Here is a 19,422-nt window from a genome sequence, read left to right as displayed (position 1 = left end):
GGCTCTGTTGCCTGCAGAGAAGCCCAGCAGCTAGCAGGCAGGAGAGGTGAGCAAAACGTAGATAAGCTCCAGGGAGGGTGCTGAATCTTACAGGCTGATGGAGAGATGGACCCAAAGACCAGCACCACTAACAAAGAAGCTGAACTTTGCCCAGGAGCAAACCAGCCTCAGATAGCACCTTCGAGCCAGCCACAGGCCAGCTGGCCTGGACGAGGAGAAAGAAGCCAGGCACAGCCTCCAAGGGCAGGGAGAAGCACCCAGGGCCTAAATAGGTCCAACAAGGAATAATCCAGAGAGACAACTGTCACCAGCTCCCTTCACCCTCCGTGCCCATCACTCAGTCACGTGCGCTGGACAGCAGATTCAGGCTCCAGGGACCCAACCACTGCAGGATTTTGTGTGCTGTCTTTCCTCTTAATCTCCTGATTTGTTCTCCCCTCCTGGACTCCATGCATACGGTTCCTCAGTGCTTCTCTCACCCTCCCTCCACCTTCTCCAACATTCCCACCTTCACCAACCCCTGCATCCCACTGACCTCCTAATACCCAGCCCACCACGGGACCAGGCAGGAGCAATTTGATGGCTTTCTTTCCCTCTAATTTCTAGCCTTTGAGCAATGTTGTTAGGCCACTTTTGATTTGAAAAACAATTCTGTTTTCAACGCTATCTATGCTCTCAGGCCCAAGACAGATGCAGTCCTTCTGCAAAGCCATCCACCTCTGATCACCACCATCCCCAGAAACTTCTCTCCTGAGAAGCCTGGCTTTTGGCCAAGATCTTCTCCATTTGACTGTGGGTCAAGGAGGATGGTGCACCTGTCTGATCTGGCCATACCCCCTCCCCTCCCTGTCTGCAGGCAACTCCGAGAGAGGACTTTCTACAGCACCCGGGCTAGCCCAGGGCTCACCATCTAAATATTTGGGAAAGAAAGGAGAGAGAGAAGGAAGAGAAGGAAAGCAGAAGGAGGGGTGGGAGCAAGGGAACGATGGGTGAAAAGCAGCCTTCGTTGGGGACCAGAAGTATTTGATCAATGGAAGCTTGAATTTCCTTTCTTGGACGTGGTTAGATCTTGGGGTCTCGCCGGGTCCAGCTAACTTGCACCTGTCTGCAGGTCTGGCAGGAGAGGAAGCAGGGAGAGTGGTTGGGGGGTGGGGGAAGAGTGCACGTTCCCCTGTTCCCCAGGGCTGGAGCTTGATATTTGAGCGCAGCAAGAGGGCAGACGTGCCGCTCAGGCCACTGGCCAAGAGCTCTGCGTCCGCTCCAAGTGTGGCTCCGGTTTTCCAACCTCCACCCGATGGCAGAGATTACGGAGGACCAAAGGCACATTCAGTCGGGAGGGTATTGGTTTACTGAATGTTCCGTGGGCAGACACCGCTCTCCAAGCCTGCCAGCTGCCTCGCAGAGCCAGGCCAGCTCAGGGTCCGAGGGCACCCGACCCACCCCGCCCCACCCGAGCAGGGCAGCGCTGAGCAGGTGGCTGGCAGGTGCTGGGGCGGTGGAGTCATCTTCTTTACCCACGAGGTCAGGCCGACCCTACACTTAAATTCTCGGCACTCTGATCGTTCCAGCAGGTCAGGAGGGAACTCTCTCTTGGGGGAGTAGAAGGGACCCAGATCCTCCTCAAGAAGTCATCCCACCCCTGCCTCTGTCACTATCTCTACGGAGACCACCCCACACTGAGGCCCATGTCCCTTGTTTCTCAACATCTCTGCCCAAACAGGCCAGGAGGACAAGGGCCTGACCTCCCTGCCACAGCTGATCGACCCACTCACAGCTGGGAAGTTCTCCCAGGTGGCTAACTCAGATCCCTCCTGCTGCAGTCTAAGCCCGGTGATAGAACAGCGACAGAAGTTGAAGCTGCCAGTGACAGCTTTGAATTTCTCCCTCCCTGCCCTTTCCCCCACCCCTGACCAGACCAGAAGGGCTGCCCCCTCCAGCAGTTAAGGTTAGGACTTCCCACCCAACAAAAGTCAGGCTCTTGGGGGAGTTCCCTGGTGGTCTAGTGGTTAGGACTCTGCACTTTCACTGCCATGGCCGGGGTTCAACTCTGGTCGGGGAACTGAGATCCTACAAGCCAGCTGCACAAGAAAAAAATAAATAAAATAAAATCAGGCTCTCGGCAACTGTGCTTAGAAAATCACCCCTTAAAATCCCCTGCTCAGAGACAAGGGGCAGACGTACCACCCTGGGACTCTTGGGTCCTCTTCCTGGAATTATTTGGGACTATCTGCAATCTTGTCTGTCCTCCCCTCTTTTACTGGTTCTTCACGTCTTACCCCAGAGTTCAGAAGGCAAGAATGTCACACCCTGTGAAAGTATGTCAAGGGTAAACATTCACCATAGTGCTTAAGTGTTCTTCTAAGAGGGCATGGAGGCTGCTGTCTCCATTAACTGCCTCACTCCAAACCCAAAGGGGCCACGTTCTGCTACCCAAATCCCCCCACCCCTCGCCTCAGCAGATGCAGGGACATGGGCCATGTAGGTGGCTGAGGCAGCCAAGAGGCAGGACTCATGGCTTTGGTGTTGCCCCGCTATCCAAGGACCTGAAACCCAGCCTCCCTCTCTGTGTGATGGGGCAGGTGTTCCAGACCAGTCCAGGCACCAGTTCCAGGGCTGGAAAGAGATTAGATGAAGCAGCCTAAAGCATTTCAGGCTACAGATGTATAATCTCTCAGATTAAGATCACGGGAAGCAGTATCCCTGATCGGCTCCAGACCTCCATCCACCCCAGAATCCTGCCTTCACCATCTACTGAGGGTATTGTCTGGACAAGGTCCCTAACCTCTGTGTGACTGCCTCAGTTTCCTCTCCTGTAAAATGGGAACACTCATAAGCAGGTGTTCATATGGAAGGAGTTGGGTCCCAGTTATGACAAAGGCCCCAGGAAAATGAATAACACATTCCAAAAGTAAGGCAGGGCTTGTAAAAAGGGATGACTGACGTCAAGACATCAAGAAAGTAAAAAGCCAGCCCACAGAATAGGAGGAAATTTTTGCAAATCATATATCTAATAAGGGACATATTCTCAGGATATTAAAAAAAACCTCTTATAATGATAACAAGAAGACAAAGAATCCAAGTTTTAAAATGTATAAAAGATGTAAACAGATGTTCCTTTAAAGAAGATGGCCAATTAACAAGGATGTTCAACATCACTAATTACTAGGAACATGCAAATCAAAACCACAATAAAACACCACTTTACACCCACCAGGATGGCTAGAGTTCCAAAGACAGAAAATTACAAGTGTTGGTGAGGATGTACAGAAATTATAGTCCTCATACATTGGCTGGTAGGAATGTAAGGTGGTGCAGCCACTTTGGAAGACAGTCTGACAGTTCCTCAAACAATTAAACATTGAGTTACCATCTAACACAATAATTCCACTCACAGATATCTACCCAAGAGAAATGAAAACATAAGGGCACGCAAAAATTACACACGAATCCCCACAGGAGCATTCTACATAATAGCCAAAAAGTGGAAACAATGCAAATATTCATCCACTGACGTGTGTATAAACAAAATGTGGTATGGCCATACAGTGGAGCATTGCAAAGCAAATCAAAATGAACCAACACATGTTACAAAACGGATGAACTCTGAAAACATCGTGTTCAGTGAGAGAAGGCCACAAAAGATCACATACAGGATAATTCCTTTTACATGAACTATGCAGAACAGATAAATATATAGAGATAGAAAGTAGACTAGGGCAGGGGTGGGGAGTGACTATTAATGAGTGAAGTCTCTTCAAGGTGGTTGATAATGTCCTGAAATCAGATTATGGTGATGGTTGTACAAGCGTAAATATACTAAAACCCACTGAACAGTATTCTTTAAATAGGGGAAGTTATGGTATTAAATTACATCAATGTAATGTCATTTCATTATATTTGATTATATTATATTGGGAATATATATTAGCTGTTTAAAAATATTTTAAAGACAGAGATGGCTGAAAACTGTGGCTCTAAACTACCCCTCTCCCCACTCCACTCCCCCAACACACACACACATATTCACATCAAGTGAATGAAAAGATAAGAAAGTAGGGGATTCTAACAGGCATCTTGGAGAGAAGAGCTGTTTTGCTGCAAATGCCACCTGCCAGGGCTTTCCCCTCATCTCAGGGAGTCTGCTCAGCTCAGTGTGAGTCATCTGGAGTGACCCAACGTGAGTCACATCTGCTCAGCTCAATGTGAGCCGGCTGGAACAGGAAAACGTGAGAAACGGGCCTGGCACAGGTCTGGAAGTCCACACAGTGAGAAGCCAGCCGGGGAACAGACAGGGGATGCACTGGCCACCTCAGTCCCTGGCTTTGCTGAGCCCAAGAGCACAGAAGGCTCCCGCAGACCCAGGGGAGAGAGTCAGCCCCAGGGCTGCCTCAGATCCTGTCCGAGAGGTCCCCCTGGAGGGCTGAACCGCCTCGGCAGAAGGAGGTGGAGGGAGCAAGGGATGCCCGGGCCGAGGAAGGGCCCCGAGCCTCTAATGGAGCTGCAGTCACCCACCCAAAGGAAAACATGAGGAGAGACTCTTCAGGATTCAAGGTCGGGGGGAGGCCTCCAAAATGCCCACAAAGTGCTGCAGGAGGAAACAGCACTCGATGCCTCCAGAATCTTCCTCCGGCAAAGAGCTCAGACATCATATACCGTTACCTGCGTCCCCACACAAAGCAACCTCGCAGTGGTGCAGGCAGGCAGGAAGGCTCCCATCCCTCCCCTCCTTCCTCTCTTCTCATCAGTCAGGAAAAGAGAGAGAAAAACCTACTGAAACACCCCCACCCCTCACATCCACACCTGGTGCCCAGTAAGGGCGGACAAGGGGGAAGAACTAACTCTGGGCGAAACATCAAGTTCACTGCACTGGGCATATTGATTACTGCCCAGAGGCTCTTGTATTACCCAAGTGTGGCTAGAAAAGGCACACGGGACTCTCCCTAATGTCATCTGGGGGCAGAGCAAGCTTTAAAACCACATCCTGCAAGTTCTGCTTTTTCTGCCTAATGGTTACAAAACAGTAGCCGCCTACAGGCGTTTGAGGACAACATGTAGGCAATGTTGCCCGGCACAGGGTTGGCACACAAGGCCAGCTGCCATCTAGTCACTGTCTTTATCATCATCACTGTCATCGCTGGGGAAGTCCCCTTAGGAATCCACCCGCCTCGATTCACTGCTAAGGAAAACCGAGAACCAGAGAGGGAAAGTAACTTTTCCGAGGTAACCCAGCAAGTTGGTATCAGAGGCAAGCCTCCTGACTTCCAAGAGTGGGGCTCCCAGAACAGAACCAGCTACAGATGGTTCCCAGAGAGTAGAGGGACCAGGGGAATGTTTTTTCTTAAGAAGAAAGCACTTGTATATAATCAAAATCACACCTCTATCTTCTTTCCCCCAGTACTTCAATAATAATAGACATGATTATTGCCAGCATAGTATACACCAGGCACTCTACTTTTCACATTTCCACACATCTTAGCTCACTGAGTCTTAACGATAACCCTAGAAGGAAAGCACTGTTATTGTGCCGATTTTACAGATAAGACATCAGAGAGGCAAAGAGACTTGACCAAACAGAGCTTGGAACCAGGTCTTCTGATTCTCACACAGTCTTAATCCCTAGAGTAGACAACAGTCTGTTCAGCGATATTTCTGTCTTCTTCCACACACAGATTCCCTACCCGCTTTGAAGTTAGGCATCCATCTGTGACATGTTTTGACCAATGTAATGTGAGCAGAAGCAAAGTGTCTTGTCCAGACCAAAGTAGCATGCAAGTCAGGGTCCTCCACCTACTGTAGCAGCTGTAGTGGACACGCCTATGACATGAAGCCACGACCAGCCTGGAGGAAGTAAGATGAACAGAGACACCTGCCAATCCACACTGGACTGGCATCATGAGCAAGTAATACACTTCTATTGATTAAGCCACTGAGAATTTGGGCCTGTTTGTTATGCAGCATAACCAAGCCTCTCCTGACTGACACAGCCACGGAGCAATGCTGCTTCTCAATACAAGTTCAAGAGAGGGAACCTCTGCACATCCATCTTAGCTCCTCACAAGTCACAAAAAGGAACAATGAGCTCAAAGAAACGGAAATAATTGCTAGCTACCCCAACATCCTCATTTTACAGGAAATAATAAGGTCTAAAGAAAAGGAGTTACCAAAGACACTCAGATCTCCTGCCTCCCAGGCCAGCATCTGTCTGGGTCTGTCTGCCTCTGTGTTTCTTACTTGCTTCCTTCTCCTTTTCACTCTCTCCCTGTTTGTATGTGTCTCTCCCTTCCTCTATCCTTTCTCTCAAAAACAAATCGGAATCCTTGGACAAGCCCAGCTGATGAGAAGTCACTACAGACCAGGGACTCCTGGCTGCCATTGGAGAGACCCTTCTCCAGCTCAGACAAAAGACTGTGCAGAGGAGATGGGGGGTCCCATGGAGTCGGAAGCTCTCCCCCAAGGAAGGGGACTCTTCTCCTCATGGAGCCTGAGGGTAAAAGACTTGAGGACCAGCCCCCTGTCACCAACCCCTGGCTCTGGTGGGGCTGCCCACAGAAACAAAAGAAGGGCCGCCGGACATCCTGCAGGAGGAAAAACCCCAAAGAGGGGCTGGTGAGCAGTCCCCGGGCCATCTTCAGCCAGGACAGCAGTCTTGTCTTTTCTCCCTTCATTCTTCCTTTTGGCTCTGAGTGACCTGCTGCCTTACCAGCCCAGTCCTCCCCCCGCCAGTCCTCTTTGAAGTCTTGAGAAACTCTAATCAGTGAAATGTCCAAGGAGGTGGGGGAAGGGAGGGAAGGACTGGGTGGGCAAGGAGGCAATGCAAGCCTCATCCACCTGTGAGTTTCTTGGCAGTGGGAGGCAGCCCACACCCCTCTGGCCTGGCACTTGCTTCCAGGAAGGCCTGCCCTGGAACACTCTGGAGGAGTCTGGAGACAGCTCTGCACACCATAGGCAAAAAACACAGCCCCGCTCCCACCCACGGCGAGCTGAGATCTGGGCACGGGGCTTTAGCACTCAGGCCAAAGAACTAATGGGGTTGCTAGAGGCTGTGAAACGTGGTGTCAGCTAGAGTGCTGAACTGGCAGGCTCCAGACCAAACAAGAGAAAGACAGGAGGAGGCTCATGGGGGACCAGACTGCTCTCCTTGCCTCCACCACCCCGGACCTTCCCTTGCTCCTCACTCGGGACCAAGATTCTAGGCATCCAACTACTGGAAACCCAGCAAACCCCTTCGTAGGTGTGATGGACTCAACTGTGTCTCCCCCAACCTCTGCTAAATTGCTGTGTTGAAGTCTTACCCCAGGACCTCAGAATATGACTGTACTTGGAGACAGAGTCCTTAGAGGGGGTGATTAAGTTAAATGAGGTCATAAGGGTGGGCCCCAATCCAACAAGAGCGATGATCTTAAGAGGAGGTGAGAACTCAGACCCGCACGGAGGGAGGACCAGGTGAAGGCACAAGAGAGGAGGCGGCCGCCGACAAGCCAAAGGGGGAGGCCTCAGGAGAAACCAGCCCCGCCCACACCTTGATCTCAGACTTCTGGCCCCAGAACTGGGAGAAAATGAATGTCTGTGGTTTAAGGTAAACAGTCGTGGTACTTTATTGCGGCCGCCAGCGCAGACTAGGACATCAGGCCCTCGGGTCCACCAGAGGGCTCTGCTCCCAAAGGAAGGAGTCCCTGAAATGACAGGCATCCCCCTCTGCCCCTGAGGGTATCAGCTTGTCTGATGAGGACCTCTGTGCCAAAGTGGACACGTTCATGTTCAAGGGTAACAACACTACAGCCAGTGACATTTCCTGGATCCTCTATACGCTGGCTTCCCACCCTGTGCATCAGCAGAGGTGCCAAGAAGAGAGCCAGAGCCTCCTGGGGGATGGTGCTTCCATCACCTGGTGAGTGTCTAGGAGATGGAAGAACACTGTCCCACCTGAGCTAGGGAGAATCCCTGGTTGTCCTATCCTGTCCACCCATAGATGCATTTCTTTTCAGGGACCACCTGGACTAGATGCCCTATACCACCATGTGCACCCATCCCAAGGCCTTGGAACCTTCTCTGCCCAGAAGGTTCTTCATTGGATTCTTCACCTTTCATCACTCCCCCACACCACCATTTCTGGCTCAAGTGCAGAGGAGCAAAGCTGGCCGCGGGCAGCACAGTGACCGCAGCCTCAGTCCACCAGACAGAGGCGCACTCTCCCTTGGTTTCTGCTGCTACTTCCTGGCCCAGGCCTGCAGGGAAATGGGCTACCCTGTGGGGAACCCTATCATCTAAGGTGAAGAGTGACAGGTGTGAGGCGGGGAAGAAGGTGAGCTCCAGAGGGAGGGAGGGATCTGGAGCCAATCCCTGGACCCAAATGCCAGCCCCATCTCTGATCTTCGGACCCTGGGCGAGATCGCTGCCCTCCCCATGTGCGGTGTGGTCATCGTGCAATGCGGTGGCCACAGGCTGGGCTGAGGTCTTAAGACAGTTCCACATGTGGGGATGCCTCTCCCTCGGACAGGTCCCTTCCCCTCCGGAGCCTGATCTGGAGTGGGACCAGCCTGCAGGGACCAGAAGTCCTCACACAATTTCTTCCTTCATTTTGCCACTGAGATTGACGGAGGACTCCCTGGGGGAAGGGACAAGCATATTGAGTGTCACACGGTCACACGTTCTGAACTGAAAAACTGCAGGAGGTTCCGGGGGGTGGCAGTGCAGGCAGCGAGGGAGGCGTTAAATACAGAACGATTGCTCACAGGCAAGGTTAAGTCGGGGTCACCTGGAGGGCTCCCTGGAGGAAGCGGGAGCTCTGACCCCAGCGCGGACCGCCTTTCACTGCAGGGAATGCCGAGGTGGGGCCCAGGCCAGAGATGACCTTTGTCACCAAGACCTGGGCTCAGGGCCCTCGCCCACCACTCTGAGTCACCCGGCGGACTCCAGAGGGACTAGCCGGCCCTTCCTACACCCAGCCCCCATGGGCCTGACATAGAAAAGGCAGACCACCTCCAGAAACGTCCTCACCCTACCCTGCATACACCACCCCCTCTGTATTTTGAGAGGCCAGTCCCTCAGCAGAGATTGTCCTGAGTGAGAAGCCTCTCCTGGAAGTGACCAAGGTCACAGAGCTGCAGAGGGAACACCTGCAGGGTGGACACACGTGCTTGCGCCCTGCGCTCCAGCACCTCAGGGTCGGCCTGCCTCTCCTGGCCCAGGGGCTCCCTGGGGAGCAGGCAGAGCCATCTCAGGTACCACATCGTGCCCCGCGAGGCCAAGCCCCAGTTCCAGCAAATGGCCAAGCCCCTCCCAGGCGCCAGCATGAGCCATCTCTTGAGTGCCCCCAGAGTCTTGGGGGTTAGGTGCCTTTATCCTATCTAGCATGTGCGGAAACCAGGCCCACAACCAGGAAAACAGACACAGGACTCCTGCTTCCCTCCCTGACCAGAGAACTAGCCAGAAGAAAATGCAAGCTGGATGGCATGACCGACACAATGGACATGAGTTTGAGCAAGCTCTGGGAGATGGTGAAGAACAGGGAAGCCTGGCGTGCTGCAGTCCATGGGGTCACAAAGTCGGACACAACTCAGCAATTGAACAACAACTAGGCCCCAGAATCTAGAGCCTCCCAGAAATGTTCCAGCCAGGAAAAGCAGGATGGGAGTAACAATCACTACTCCCAGTACAAGGCCCCCGGCGGGCTCTCCTGTCCCTGTGGGGCCCGCAGCCCAGAGACAGTGGGGAGCACACAGTGGGACTGGGATAATGTGGGGTCTGCCCAGACCACGTGAGGTGACCCCCTCAGCCACCCAGCCCCCAGCCTAGGCCAGCCAGGCCAGGGAGGAGGACGGCTGGGCCGTGAGCCACTCCCTTAGCCTTCCCTTCCCACCCTCGGGCATAAGGCCAGCATCTCAGCCTCCAGACAGGAGCCCCTCTGTCCCTACAGGACAAGCTGACCTTTAACTGGCCTGAAGGTCCCACTGGTTCCATCCCCCTGCCTGGGGGAGCAGATTGGAGGAGAAAGCAGGGTGGGTAAGGGGGTGGGAGAGGAGCCCAGGGCCTCCCTCGCCCCCTCCTCCCTCCCCCTTCCCCGCCTCTGGTACCAGCCTCTGGCTCCTTCCGCCCACTTCCTTCCCTCAGGCTGACTCTGACCCAAGTCCCATCCTTCCCGAAGCCCCTCCTTTCCCCTTAATTATTTTACCTTCTGTTTGCCTGGCACTTTATAGTTTACTAAATGTTTTTACATTTATCATCGCATTGAATCCACACCAGGGAGAGATGGAGAGACATTGAAAATTCCTTCAGACTGCCAAGTGTTCTTGTTAAAAATGCAAACATCCCCAGGATGATGAACAATTAGGCTGGCAGCCACCAGTACCTCAGAACTGATTCATTGCATCCTCTTCCTCCTCCCAGCTACTGGGTACAAGGGGACATGATTGGAGGGAGGAGTACTTTGGGGGCAGCCTCAGCATAGTGGGCAGGGCTCAGGGTCTGGGCCTCCGGGGGCAGGAGAAAGAAGAGCAAGAACTAAGTAGGTACAAAGACAAACTTGGACCATTGCAACACTGCACATGAACTTCTCTCATCAAACCCGAAATTCTAGCCTCACCATCACCCTCATCCCACTCCCTCTGAACTCCATCGCTCATTCTGGAGTGTCCAAGGTCAGAGAGAGAAACTGTACGCAGAAAAATGCCAAAAAGACTTTTCAGGGTGGAGTCAACAAATCCAAAACCTTGGAGATGGAGGCAGGGTGAGGGCCCCTGGGTTACCTAACCCAGCTTTGCACGTGGCCCAGGGCGCCCACCCCAGGACCAGCTTCAACCGGGTGCAGAAGCACAGAGGCTGGGTGCTGGTGTCCTTGAATGGACACAGGCTGGTCACGGGTATAAATCAAAGGGGGTCTCAGTTACCCCAGCTGAAAACTGATGGGGGATGGAGAAATAAGCCTGTGACTAAACCCCAGACAGGGCGTCTCAAGAGTTCCTGAGCTCCAGACAAGCTCACTTCAGAGGCCCCACATATTCAAATGAGCCACATAAATCAACAGAACTCATGCATAACTCTTAAGAGCTGATATGAGTTGTGAATGACCATTTGACATAATGCTAGGGTTTGCTGCTAGATTAAAATGTATTAATTTCAATTCTGCTGCTTTCTTTTCAAATTTTGGAGCCTACCGGTTTATTTCCAGCTTGCAAACATTTTCGTTGGCTGTTGATGAAAGCTTGTGGGCCCTGAATACTGTGTCTACATTCCTAGTGCTCTGACCCCAGAGAACTCAGGCAGCGAGCCTGGAGAAATCCAACAACAGGGTTAAAAGAAATCTAACAAAGGCAGTGTTTGCAGCACAGCAGGGTATCTCAAGCTCCATGCAAGGCTACCTCCTCCAAGGAGGCCTCCCAGACCACTCCAGATCTCACGAATCCCTCCCCTGCCAATCTCAGAGCATTTGCTGCCTATGAGACTCATTTGATACCAAGAATACACACTTCTATGGCTGGTTTGCTGCATTCTTTGGCTCTGCCTTCATAGCTTAACACATTCATGTTTAGTTTTATCTTCCCCCACTGAACTGTGAGCTCTCAGAAATGTCTTAGACTTCTCTGTCCCCCTGACCCTCTGAACCCAGTATGGTATCATAGCAAACCAAGAGACCCAAGGCCATCTGAGCAGGGCTATGCAATTCCAGAGGGACTAGAAGTCACTGGTCCCACCTACCCTCCATGCCATCATCTCGATGCCCATTGACGTTGTCGTAGGAATCCCAGCGGATGAGGGGGTCAGAGGTGTTATAGTCCACGGACACGCTCGGCCCATTCTCCAGGTGTTCCATGCCTTAGAAAATGGGAAAGGAGGAGAGGACAGTAAAGAGGGAAAAAAAAAAAAACAAAAAACAGATCAGCAGCTGGAAAAACAGAGGAAGCCAACAAGCTCCCCAAGGATGCTCCCTAAGGGACTTCTCATTTTCTTGACCATGCGGGGTGGAACCAGTGGCTTAAGTTGGATGGAGAACCCAGGAGTCTGGTTTCTTACATTCTTGAAAAGGCTCACACCAGGTCATAAGGGTAAATCAGGACAGCAGCACTGAGCAACAAAGACCCCCCAGAACAGAGCTGGGGGGGAGCTCTCTGGCTGGGTGGCTGCCTCTTTCTCATCTCTGCCCCAGGGGCCCCTGCAACAGTGCCAAGAGTTCAGAGAGGTTGGCCCTGAGTCAGAGGGGAGTGTGGGAGAGACTTGCGGTGGTCTCCACGGGGCCAGGGACAGCAGGCAAGTCAGAGCCTTGACGCTGAGAGGACACAGATCATCCCAGCCATCCCCCTGCCCCTCCAGGCAGAAATCTGAGGAGAGAGGCAGAATCTCGCCTACACTTTCAGAAAAAGTCCAGGATGTGGACAGAAAAGCTACAAGTCAGGCCTTCTGGGGCAAGTTACCTTCCTGACCCATCAGTCCTTTCTTTAATCTACCCAGAGTCCCTCTGTCTGTAACCTGACTTCATCTCTTCCTATTCAGTTCCCAAATAAGATGGCGAACAACTGGTCTCCACATATAACCAGTCTAAAGGCTTAACGGCTATTATTAAATTGCCCTTCTCATCTTCAGGTCGAATCACCTCAGTTCTCATAAATACTTATCGTCCATCCAGCACCTATGAGAGTCCCCTGGCCACTCACTCCATCCACCACGGCCCTCGGTCTCTGAATATAAGAGGATGATGACTTAATGGGGCCGAAATAGTTTATCCAACCCAGCGCCTGTCTACTTTTTTATTTTTATTATCCAGAGATTAAGTCACTGGTTCATGTTTAGCTGGGGGTCCACTGTGATACCCAGATCCTCTACTGCTGGTCTGCCTCTCAACACAGGTAACTTGATATTTTTAGAACAGACCAGTGGGGAAGTGGTGGAGATGAGCTGAGGTGGGACAGGGCTGGATGGAGGGAAGGGAGTGAATCAATGGGTTCTAACTCAGCTTTTACCTTGAATTTTCTCTGGTCCATAAGAAAATACAAATTCAACTTTGCCGTATTCTGGAAATCGATCATCTGAAAAAGGAGAAGGGAAACAAAAATGGGCAATCAATTCCCAAAAAATGACTCCACAGAAAGTTTCCTTCTAGAAAAGATTAAAGTAATATATGTATTTATTGTTGTTATTTAGTCACTGAGTCATGTCTGAGTCTTTTGCGACCCCATGGACTGTAGCCCTCCAGACTCCTCCGTCCATGAGATTTTCCAGGCGAGAATACTGGGATAGGCTGTCATTTCCTTCTCCAGAGGATCTCCCTGACTCAGGGAACAAACCTGCATCTCCTGCACTGGCAGGTGGATTCTTTACCACTGAGCCACCAGGGAAGCCCAACATATGTATACATGGTTGATAATATAATAAATAATATGTATAATGATGTTAAGTCTCCTGCCCATCTTAGTCCAGTCCTACTTGCCTAAGGTAACCACTTCTTACCATTTCTATGTTCTGTTCTACTAGCAGCTACCTCTAAGATTCTATAAAATAACCACAGTTTTTATGCCACTATTTTTAATTAGTTTTAAATAATCTTAATTGAAAAAAAATAAAAAAATAAGTAATCTTCATTGATGCAACACTATGAAGATGAATAATTTGGACCATTTATAGTATCCTCACCTCCCATCTTAAATCTTGTTATGATTATTAATCACCCTTCTGATTACCTCTGAAACTTTAAATATTACAGTTGAGCCTCTATTTCTTGATCTGTCCATTTTTGATCATGTCCTGACTCCCTCCAAACAGGAGGAGGAAATTTTTGCCCCTCCCTTCCCACCTCTCCACAACCCCTTTTATCTCGTTAGTTATTATTCCTTTACCTTCCTTGTTAGGACTGATAACATCTACATTCTCTTCTGCAAACACAGCAGCATCTTCTGTGTTTGCCCTCCTGGCTCTGGTACAGGGAAACCTCTTCATAGAAATATCGTTCTCCCTGCATGAGCCAGACCACACTGGGGGCTCAGGCCTCCCCTCCTCAGAGCTCCAGCCCCACGCTCTGATCTCTGCCTGAACCCAGTCTGGACACAGATCACACCCATTGCTTGTCAGAAGGGAAGTTACAGCAGGGGTGGCGTCCCCTCGCTGGACCACCTGTCATGCCCCTGCACGTCTCCATCACTGCAGGCATCACTTCACAGTATCACGTTTGTGCATCCCTTCCTCCCATAAGACTGTGAGCTCCCTAAGGGTAGGGCCTGACTTCTTTCTGTTTGTATCGCCAGGGTCTAGCACACGCCTGGCGCACACAGACACTCAAGTGATGCTGGTGGGTTTATAGATAGATGAATAGATGGGTGAATGAATGTAGACACGTCCCAGACCTGAATGTGATGCAGATAAAACCTAATGGATAGAGGAAAGAAGCAAAGAGAGACAGTTCCTTGATCACTCCCCTCCCCCTGGGAAAATGGTCACCCTTCACTGCTGCCACAGTCCCTTCGTTAGGTTCTTCTATCCAGTGGTATAATTATTCCTTGCTACGTCTGCCTGTCTACTCAACGAGCCTACCTTTGAAGGCATCATCAAGGTCCTCCTTCCCAAAGACCACTCCCAGGTCATGGATGGCACAGGTGTGGAACTGCACACGGAAGATGACATCTCGAGCTGGGCTCCGGAACTTCTTGTGGTAACACTTCAGCTGGTGGGAGAGACAGCAGAGCCCATCAGGGGCCCAGAGGGAGGAAGTCAGTCCCAGGGCGCCTCCTTATCAGCTCCATTTCTGGGCCCCAAACCCACTGAGGAAGAGGTCACTCATCCCCAACAGAATCTCAGAGCTCTCTGGGGAAACTTCCAGAACAGCAGAGGTTGGAGGCCAATCCTGCCCTGTGGAGACAAAACTACCCTCCCGAGAAGTTCCTGCATGTAAAACAGATAGCCAATGGAAATTCCTTGTATGACTCGGGGAACTCAAACCGGGGCTCTGGAACAACCTAGAGGTGTGGGAACAGCTGGGAGGTGGGAGAAAGTTTCGGGGGAGGGGGAAATATGTACACTTAGGGCTAGTTCATGTTGATGTACAGCAGAAACCAAACCAATATTGCAAAGCAATCATCAATCAATTAAAAATAAAACTTTTAAAAAAAGAAGTTCCTGCACAACAGTCAAAATGGAGGAGGCAGAAGTGGATTTAAATTGCAAGTAGAAGGAGTGAAGCTGGAATTGAGGCAGTCCTGGTCACCAGCAGGAAGCCCGGAGGTAACAGCTCACACAGAGCCATATTTCCCTGGAGATGCTCCGGAACAAGAGGCAAGGCCAGGAAAGGCATATCTCGCTGTGAAGAAGTGGATAGACAAGGAACTTCCAGGTTGGAAGGACTTGCAGGGCCCCTGAGAGCCAGTCAACACCCCCAAGGCTGGTGGCCCACCAGGAGTGACACGCTTATCCAGAGAGACAGGAGGGGAGCAGGATGAAAAAAGGAAGAAAAAATAAACAGGGGGGTGTGGCGGGGGGAGCTTGAGACGGAGCAGCAACTCACCAAGATGTCTCCCTTCAAGAGCAGCCCAGGCTCAATGGTGATGCAGATGCTGGTCTGGCTGTCTCCCTGGACGTTGCTAAGGGAGAGAGGCAGAGGGACAGAGGGCTGCTAACGGGGCTGAGCAGAGTACCTCCTTCCAGCTGCCCCTCAGCCAGGGGGCTGTCAGGAAAGCTCACTGATGTATCCCTCAGCCCTCCTCCTAGAAAAGGTTCTAGGCAGCCTTCTAATCCCCGTCCCCAGTCCTAAGCCTCAGTTCGCCAACATTCCTGGCCTCTCATTCCTGTGGAATACCTACTAGATGCCAGACGTGTAGACAGGTTGCATAGCCTGGTAGATTCGGAGAAATGGTCGACACCCTGTAAAGGAGGGGTGGTGTTAGCCAAGACAGCAGAAACAGTGAGAGGAGGAAGGGGGAGAGGAGAGATGCAGGGAGGAAGGACTAACCAGGAGGAAGAAGAGTGAGAAGGGGAAGGAGGAGAAGAGGAAGGAGAAACGGGAAAAGAAAGAGGGAAAAAATGCTAACTTTTCATTAAAGGCATTTTGAGGGACTTCCCTGGTGGTCCAGTGGTTAAGGATCTGCCTTCCAATGTTGGAGACATATTTCCAGTGTTTGATCCCTGGCTGGGCAACTAAGCCCACACACCACAACTAGAGAGAAACTTGCATGCTGCAACTAAAGACCCCATATCCCGCAACGAAGACCCGATGCAGCCAAAACTAAATAAATAAATCAATATTAGTAAAATATTAACAAAATAATAAACACATTTTGAGTTTACGAACGTGCCCACATTCAGCGTCACCTGCCAGCAGGCACAGCCAGTATGAAACCCACTTTGCAGATGAATCAACTGGGGTGCAAAGAAACAGGAAGTGGTACAGCTGAGACTCCAAGCCTAAGACTTGGCAGCTAGCCAGCATTTTTACCACCTAGCGCTGCCTCCTCAGAGAAAGAGACGGAAGACAGGAGGAGAATGGAAGCCAGGGGGTTCAGAGAGGTACCTCCTTTAGACTCGAAGTTGGGGATGCCATGCATGATCACGTGGTGCAGAAACAAGGGCTTGTTGTTCATTTTGATGGAGCCAGAGAGCAGGCCGCTGAAATAGTGCACGTACCTGAAGCAGGGAGAAGGGCAGCTTCAGCCAGGGAGGCCTGTGCTTGAGGACAGCCATCCTGTTCTCTTTCTCCCCAGCACACTGCCCTAGGTGGCCCTGCCGACTCCCCACCACCTCCAGCAGCCCCCAGGCCTCCGGGCACCTGGGGTCTCCATCCTTGCTGCCTGCAGCCTCAGGTAAGGAAGGCAAACAGGTACTGATACACCTAGAGTGGAGCCCAGCCAAACCTCCTACATGGGGTTCTCCAGCGCCCCCTGGTGGTCAATGTGACCGCCTCTTTCCCGCTTCACTCCCAGCCCAGGAATCTCCAGCTGGACCAAATTTCCTCCCCGACACATCCCTGACAGGCATCATTTAGCTATGCACTACAGGCAGGATGACCAACCATCAGACAACTCTGACACCCTGGCCCTCAGCCCAAATCAAGTTTACATTCGTACCCACAGGCCCCAGTTCTGTCCCCACAGACGCACCAGCCACATAACAATAGAGCAAATAGTAAGAGCTTAATAATTCTAGTCCTTCACTTTTTCTTGCCTGGAGAATCCCACGGACAGAGGAGCCCTGGCAGGCTACATCCATGGGGTCACAAAGAGTCGGACACAACCAAAGCAACTTAGCAGACACACAAAAAGGGTACAAAGTTACTCTATATCACTTCATTCTATACTGAAGGATATCTAACTTCCACTAAGTATTCCTATCTTTAGAGTCAACATTCCACAATTCCCTTAACAAGGCTCTGGCTAGAAGACTGGAAGGAAAAGCCACCCCCCCTCCTAGAAGAAAGGGAAAACTAACCCAGAAAGGGTCACTAGCCTCCCAAAGACACACAGCAGGAGGGCACAGAGGTGAGAGGGGAGCGGGTGGGAGGAGAAGGGAAGCAGTCTGACTCCGATGCATCTGCTAGAAGGAGGGGCCAGTCCATTTGGTCAGTGCTTCCTCCTCTCCTGACTGGCCAGAGGATGCCAGCTGGACCAATCAGAATGTATTCTGATTTGAGGAGAATAGGACCAGAACCGTCATGACCATGACAACGGTCTCGTCCTGACTCCCAGCTCCTTGGCCCACCTCCAGGCTTGTGGGCCTCTGTCCCTGAGCTGGGGTGGGGCCACCTTGGACTGCCCTGGCAAGATAATCTGATGGGCAGTGCCAGCTCCTATTCAAGCCCCATGCCCAGCCCCCAGCCCCGTTGCTCAAACCGGAAACCTGGAATGGCAGGTTCCTATCAGATCTTCTGATCGTGCCAACAGGATGTGTCTGTGTGCTGGGGACAATGAACCCGGGGGTGGGGCGACAATGAATGGGGGAGCTAGCAAGCAAAGCTCCTCCCTCCCTCTCTCCCTGCCCTCCGCTCCTCCAGCTGATCCAATCCCTGAAAGGAACACTGACAAGGCGGGAAAGTGGCAACGAACGCCACTTCCCCAACAGGCACACTTCCGCATTTGAGCACAGACAGAATTACCCACCCATGAGCAGATGCAGCTACAGATACGAGTGGCAAGGCAGATACAAGGCAGATAATGTAAACACAGACACACACACCCCCCAATGGCACGCTACGTAAGCACATACTGAGCACAGTGGAATCCTTGAACCATCCTAGTCCTGAGAGTAACACTAATTCCCATCCTCCAGGCTTTTAGCTGCAGAGATGTGACTGCCCTGCCCACGCTCTCCACGCCACATTGTACCATCATAAACATCGTGCTCCTCTTATCTGAATCTAATCTTTTAAGGCCAAGGGCCAGACTCGCGACCAAGGCCACCAGCCATATGTAGCAAGCCAGGATCTTGAACAGCAGTTCTTTCCTCCCTAGGAAGACTCTCACTGACCCACTGCTGCTGTGTCTGACAGCCTAGTCAGAATTTTCTGCACAAAAAGATTCCGTTTCTGATCTCTGACCCAGAAGCTGGCTACCCACTGCCCTGTGCCGGTTGTAAGGCACTATGGCCTAAGGACTCCCTCATTTCTGCTTGGGCTTCCTGCTACAATGGCAGAAATACAGTCCCCAGTGGAGCCAGCACACTTTTAGCCAGGCAAGATGGAAGTGGCGGTGTGTGAGTTGGGAATCCCCTGCCTGGAGAGGTTGGAAAGCTCCAGGACCTGTGGCTAGGGAGTCCTGCTTTGCCTGGTCAGTGTTCCAAGGGGCTGGAAAAGTCAACAAAACACCGTGGCCTTCATATCTGCTACCTGAACCCTTTACTCCAGACCTTCACTCATATGCTTCCTTCTCCCTTCTCAGACCTCACCTCGCATGGTATCGTCTGTGCCCAGAGTAGGCACATAGGCTGAGCCACTGGAATCAGCCTCTCACATCCACCCCTGTCACACACTCTAGTCCATCATGTTCTATTTCTGGCTTTTTTCCCTTCAAAGCACTTCTCACTGCCTAAAATGACCTTGATGGTCTATTTACTTGTGTAAAGTTCTCAACAGAGTTATCAGCTTACTAAGGCCTAAAGATCATCCTGTTCAATTAGATATCACCAGCACTTGGAACATACTAGAGTACAGAAAATTTGTCAGACGAATGACGAAATCCACCCTTGTCCTGCTTCCTACATGGGCTGTTGTGGATCACATCGCTGAGAGCCCTTTGTAAAATTTTAAAGCTCTCACAGCAGAAGGGGACCTTCATCCTGAGTGTCTGTGACCTTCTCAGGGCAGACGGCAATAACTTCAGCCTCCTGCAGATCCACCCAAACACAGAAGCAACCCCGCTTCCAGGACCAAGAATGGCACTGCTTTCTCATGCAAGCTGTCTTCTTGCACGCCCCCCTCCACCCCCTACTGCTGGCCCCACTGATCTCTGGCACCAA

General features: G+C 51.4%; 1 protein-coding gene across 7 annotated transcripts in view; it reads right to left on the bottom strand.

Moving 5' to 3' along the window:
- Positions 1 to 19,422, bottom strand: part of TNS1 (tensin 1) — a 208,339-nt gene that overhangs the window by 69,818 nt on the left and 119,099 nt on the right. For all 7 annotated transcript variants that reach the window (XM_065930605.1, XM_065930604.1, XM_065930606.1 and 4 more), the window contains 6 exons: positions 16,487 to 16,599; positions 15,780 to 15,840; positions 15,485 to 15,560; positions 14,518 to 14,647; positions 12,954 to 13,019; positions 11,695 to 11,811 (listed from right to left, as the gene is read on the bottom strand). In XM_065930605.1, the coding sequence (XP_065786677.1) occupies positions 11,695 to 11,811; positions 12,954 to 13,019; positions 14,518 to 14,647; positions 15,485 to 15,560; positions 15,780 to 15,840; positions 16,487 to 16,599 (563 nt within the window). The remainder of the gene's footprint in view (positions 1 to 11,694; positions 11,812 to 12,953; positions 13,020 to 14,517; positions 14,648 to 15,484; positions 15,561 to 15,779; positions 15,841 to 16,486; positions 16,600 to 19,422) is intronic.

Source organism: Muntiacus reevesi, chromosome 3 (genome assembly GCF_963930625.1).
Source record: "Muntiacus reevesi chromosome 3, mMunRee1.1, whole genome shotgun sequence".
In the NCBI taxonomy this organism is placed as follows: Eukaryota; Metazoa; Chordata; class Mammalia; order Artiodactyla; family Cervidae; genus Muntiacus; species Muntiacus reevesi.
The sequence above is the reverse complement of the archived record's forward strand: the minus strand, read 5'-3'. Positions and strand labels throughout refer to the sequence as shown.